A 4682-nucleotide genomic window follows, 5' to 3' on the forward strand; every position below is an offset into this window, starting at 1 on the left:
AATAAGGGTTACTTATTTATTGTTAGAGTAATTACTTGTATAGTATAATAGGTGTTACTTATATAGTATAAAGGGGTTACTTCTTTTTATTTTATTTGGTTACTTGATTGTATATATACAGGTGTTACTTGCATAGGATAATAAGGGTTACTTGAATAGGATAATAAGGGTTACTTAATTTTATTTATTGGGTTACTTGATGGTATATATAGGTGTTACTTGTATAGAATTATAGGGGTTACTTCATTTTATTTATTGGGTTACTTGATGGTTTATATAGGTGTTACTTGTATAGAATAATCAGTGTTACTAGTCTGTATAATAGAAGTTACTTGTATACAATAAATATCATAAAAGAGATCTTAGCATAATATTAGAGTTTAATTACTTAGCATAATAAGGTTACTTAAAGCAAAAATGTCATTACATACTTATATATTAAAGTAAAACTACATATGTGTTTTATTAAAACAATTTTGGATTTTGAATCGGTGTGGTTGTTCCAAATTCTCTGGTGTCTCCTTTAGCTTGCATTGCTTTTGTTTTTTTTGTGTTCTTTCCTTTCTCGAAATGCCCCTTTATTCTCTTGCTTCTTCCCTTTGTGTTTGCTCTGTCTAGATCCATTACTGTAGGAATTTAATTTTCTGTTTCCTTTCTTTTTTCTCCTGTTGATGAATTTTTGTTTTGTTGTTGTACTTCTCCTTCTTCTGTGCCTTCTTGTTCCTGCCAAGAAAAAAAAATTAAATTTGTCTCTAATTGTTCCTGACATGTATAGTTTGGGGAGAAACATATTGTTACCCTTTCCAGTTTTCTTTTTATTTCAACAGAGTGTGTTTCAATTTTTTTAAACTCTTCCTCTACCAGCTTCCTTGTCTCTGAGTGTTCCTGACATGTTAATATTAGATTGTATCCTTTTCTTGCCATAATTTGTCTCCAAGGAATGTATTTTACTAGTACTCTTGCATTTGCTTCTGCTGTTTATCTCTTTGTTTCCATAAATGTGTTTTTGCAAACTTTGTCCACCTTGTTGTAATATACTGTTCTGGTATTCTGGTTACAGAATGTTGATGTAGTACACGTATAGCATGATAACATAACCACCCCACTTCCTCAAAAATTTTGCAAGAACATGCTACACTGTTGTCTGCTGAGTTGTATGTAACTTTCTGTTTTGATGCTTCATCATTCTCTATCTGCACTTCATAAAAGAAGTAACCTTGAGCTTCCAAATGAAGAAGTGTTATGCACCCAATTGAGTATGCAAATTCTGTTTCAAAATCTCTGAAAATTGTTTGTGTATAAACTTCTGTTGCATGAGAGTTTGAGCATTTGAAATCTGCATCAGATTCATTTTGCCTCCATCTTTTTATTGTCTGGTTGAATATCTTGAAAAAATCTGTCAAGCTTGTGTTTTTTGTGGCTTTAAAACCTACAGCATTATTGGTACTCTCACTTCTTTGAGAAGAGAGTATACCAGCTGAAAAGAAGTCTTTGCTTAGAGTTGTGCACCATTTCTCCCTTAGGTTGTAGAGTCTTTTGAACCAACTATTTTTCTCAAGCTTGTATGTTTTAATCATATTTTCCCAGCAAGTTTCAAACTCTTCTATTGTTACACAACCAGATAAACACTTGTTGAATGCATTCTTGAAAGTTGTGTCTCTTTTTAGGGCTCCAAACCTTGACACTGCATTCTTAATCAAGTGCCAAATGCAAAGCCTATGTCTTGATTCAGGGAATACCTGCATATATTAACTTGTTAGGTTTTGTCATATAATATAGACATAGGTATTTTACAGTGATATAATAGAAACATTAGCATTTACCCTATGAATTGCTATTGACATTGCCAGGTCTTGGTCTGTAAATATAGAAATATGTTGTACCACCCATAGATTTCTTAAAAGTTTGCAGCAACCACTCAAATGTATCAGCTGTTTCATCAGCAATAAATGCACATTCGAACATTACATTCAACCAATGATTGTTGATACCAACTATTGGAGCACAAATCAAGTTATATTTGTTCGTTCTATAAGTGGTATCAAAAACAACTACATCTCCATAAATGCTATAGTCTTCTCTCATTTGTGAGTCCCTCCAAAAAATTTCTGTAAGTTTGCTTGAATTATCTCCACCGCCTACTTTGAATCTGTAAAAGAACCCAGGTTCATTTTCTTGTCTTTGGTATAGCCTGTCTATTACTGTCTGTGCATCACCTCCTTCAATTTCTTCCATTTTCTTCCTTGTTATATAGTTGAAGTGATCTTTCATTGTGTGTGCTAACACGTTGTCACCACCAGCTTCATGAGACATTAGACGATAAGATTTTGCTGGCTTTAATCCACTTTCTGCCATCATGTCTATAACTTGTGCTTTTTCTTTTGTTATTTTTCTTTCTGATCTATGTAAATGCTGCCATTCTGGTCTTGTTAGTTCATGGTTGTGTTTCATCATATGCTCTTCAACTTCAAACATACCATCACTATTTTTTTGGCTCTAATGAATGCTTTGCAGCTAGTTCTAGTAATAGGCACTTGCTTCACTCTCTTCTGTTTTTGGTTTGGTGGAGGTGGAGTTTTTCTCACTTTTGGTTTAACTCTGAATCCTTCCTTTGAACAAACAAAGTCTTTCCCTTTGATGGTTTTGGGTTCTCCTTGTGTGTATCTGGTTGTTGATTGTCTTACCCCAAATCCAATAGCAAAAGCATGTTTTTGATATACTTCATATATTTCATTCAAAGTTTTTGCAGTAAAGCCAACAAGGCATCCAGTGTAGTCCAATTCATGCTGGTCATCATGTTTACTTTCTTCTGTCATAGTGCTTTTACTTGATTCTGTAAGAAAAAATAATCAAATCAGTGAGGTTTACTTCTTGTTGTTTATTTGAGTTACTTGTTGTTATAATGTAGGGTACCTATTAATAAGTTTGATTATATGTTTGGTTACTGAATTTTCATAGAATGGGTTACCTGTTTAGTGCTATAGGGGTTACTTGCTGTATATTCTAGTTGTTATTTGCTTTATATTGTAGGAGTTACTTGTTTTATATTGTAGGTGTTACTTAATAAATTACTGGGTGTATAGTAGAAGTTACTTGCATATTATAGTAGGGGTTATTGTGTGTTACTTGAATAGAATAGTGGGTATTACTTGTTTAAAATGGGGTTACTTACATAGTATAGTAAGGGTTACTTGTATTACTTGAATAGTATACTGGGTGTTACTTGAAAAATATACTGTGTTACTTGTTTTATATTGGAATTACTTGCATAGTATACTAGGGGTTACTAGGTGTTACTTCAATAGTATACTGGGTGTTACTTGAATAGAATACTGGGGGTTACTTATTTTAAATTGGGGATAATTGCATAGTATAGTAGGGGTTACTAGGTGTTACTTGAATAGAGTACTGGGTGTTACTTGAATAGAGTAGTGGGTGTTACTTGAATAGTATAGTAGGGGTTACTGTGTGTTACTTGAATAGAATAGTGGGTATTACTTGTTTAAAATGGGGTTACTTACATAGTATAGTAGGGGTTACTTGTATTACTTGAATAGTATACTGGGTGTTACTTGAAAAATATACTGTGTTACTTGTTTTATATTGGAGTTACTTGCATAGTATACTAGGGGTTACTGGGTGTTACTTCAATAGTATACTGGGTGTTACTTGAATAGAATATTGGGGGTTACTTGTTTTAAATTGGGGATACTTGCATTGTTGCATACTATTGTAGGGGTTACCAATATTACTTGAATAGTATACTAAGTGTTACTTGAATAGAATACTAGGTATTACTTTTTTAAATTGGGGTTACTTACATAGTATTGTAGGGGTTACCTGTATTACTTGAATAGTATATTGGGTGTTACTTAAAAATATACTGTGTTACTTGTTTTAAATTGGAGTTACTTGCATAGTATAGTAGGGGTTACTGGGTGTTACTTGAATAGAATACTGGGTGTTACTTGTTTTAAACTACAATAGGGGGTACTTTTTATGTGGGTACTTGTTTTGACAATAGGGGTTACATGTGTTACTTTTATACGTAAGAGAGGTTACCTGCATGTGTAATAGGGGTTACCTAAATATTATGCTGTGTGATAGCTGTTTTTTCTGTTGTACCTGATTTTCTAGTGGTTAATTTAACAGAAAAATAGGGGTTACTTTTATACTTAATAAGGGTTACTTGTATGAAATAGATGATTACTTGTTAATCAGATGATTGTTACCTGGTAATTCATTGTTGTTTCTGTTATCTATACCCAGATTCATTAATGAATCACCTATTTCTTCGATCTCCATACTTTCTTGTGACTCTGGAAAAATTTCTAACATAGGTTGAAAATTTTCTGATTCTTCAGGTTGAAAATATTCTGATGATTCTGCCATGGAAGCTTCAAATTTGAAGGTCTGGAAGAAGATGATGGAAGCTTCAAGTTTGCAGGTCTGGAAGAAGTTAAAATTTGTGTAAATTTTTGTAAAGATCTGTAAATTTTTAGATGTAAATGGCGGCTTTTGTTTAGGGATTTGTGTAAATGTGGGCTTTTTATTGTCAGCATTAGTCTTAATTTTGGCAACTGAATTCCGTTATTTTTGGGAAGTGAATCCCGTTATTTTTGATATGGCAGCTGGCCACATGGTGTGGCCAGCCATACCAGAGACCGGCTTAATAAATATTT

The 4682-nt window shown here is 33.0% G+C and overlaps 2 protein-coding genes across 2 annotated transcripts; both read right to left on the reverse strand.

Moving 5' to 3' along the window:
* Positions 1-950: 950 nt before the first annotated feature.
* On the reverse strand, positions 951-2355 carry LOC110692573 (protein FAR1-RELATED SEQUENCE 5-like). The gene is made up of 2 exons (XM_021869609.1): positions 1843-2355; positions 951-1739 (listed from the first exon to the last, which is right to left on the reverse strand). Exons 1-2 carry the CDS (start codon positions 2353-2355, stop codon positions 951-953), a joined length of 1302 nt encoding a protein of 433 aa, XP_021725301.1.
* Positions 2356-2450: 95 nt separating this feature from the next.
* On the reverse strand, positions 2451-4392 carry LOC110692574. The gene is made up of 2 exons (XM_021869610.1): positions 4233-4392; positions 2451-2833 (listed from the first exon to the last, which is right to left on the reverse strand). Exons 1-2 carry the CDS (start codon positions 4390-4392, stop codon positions 2451-2453), a joined length of 543 nt encoding a protein of 180 aa, XP_021725302.1.
* Positions 4393-4682: the final 290 nt, after the last annotated feature.

This window comes from Chenopodium quinoa, unplaced genomic scaffold (genome assembly GCF_001683475.1).
Source record: "Chenopodium quinoa cultivar QQ74 unplaced genomic scaffold, ASM168347v1, whole genome shotgun sequence".
NCBI classification, from domain to species: Eukaryota; Viridiplantae; Streptophyta; class Magnoliopsida; order Caryophyllales; family Amaranthaceae; genus Chenopodium; species Chenopodium quinoa.

Coding starts and splice junctions, on each gene's coding strand:
- LOC110692573 (XM_021869609.1), bottom strand. CDS start 2,355: ATGGCAGAAAGTGGATTAAAGCCAGCAAAATCTTATCGTCTAATGTCT. Junction 1,740..1,842: donor ACAGACCAAGACCTGGCAAT/GTCAATAGCAAT, acceptor TAATATATGCAG/GTATTCCCTGAATCAAGACA.
- LOC110692574 (XM_021869610.1), bottom strand. CDS start 4,392: ATGGCAGAATCATCAGAATATTTTCAACCTGAAGAATCAGAAAATTTT. Junction 2,834..4,232: donor AAACAACAATGAATTACCAG/GTAACAATCATC, acceptor TTTTTCTTACAG/AATCAAGTAAAAGCACTATG.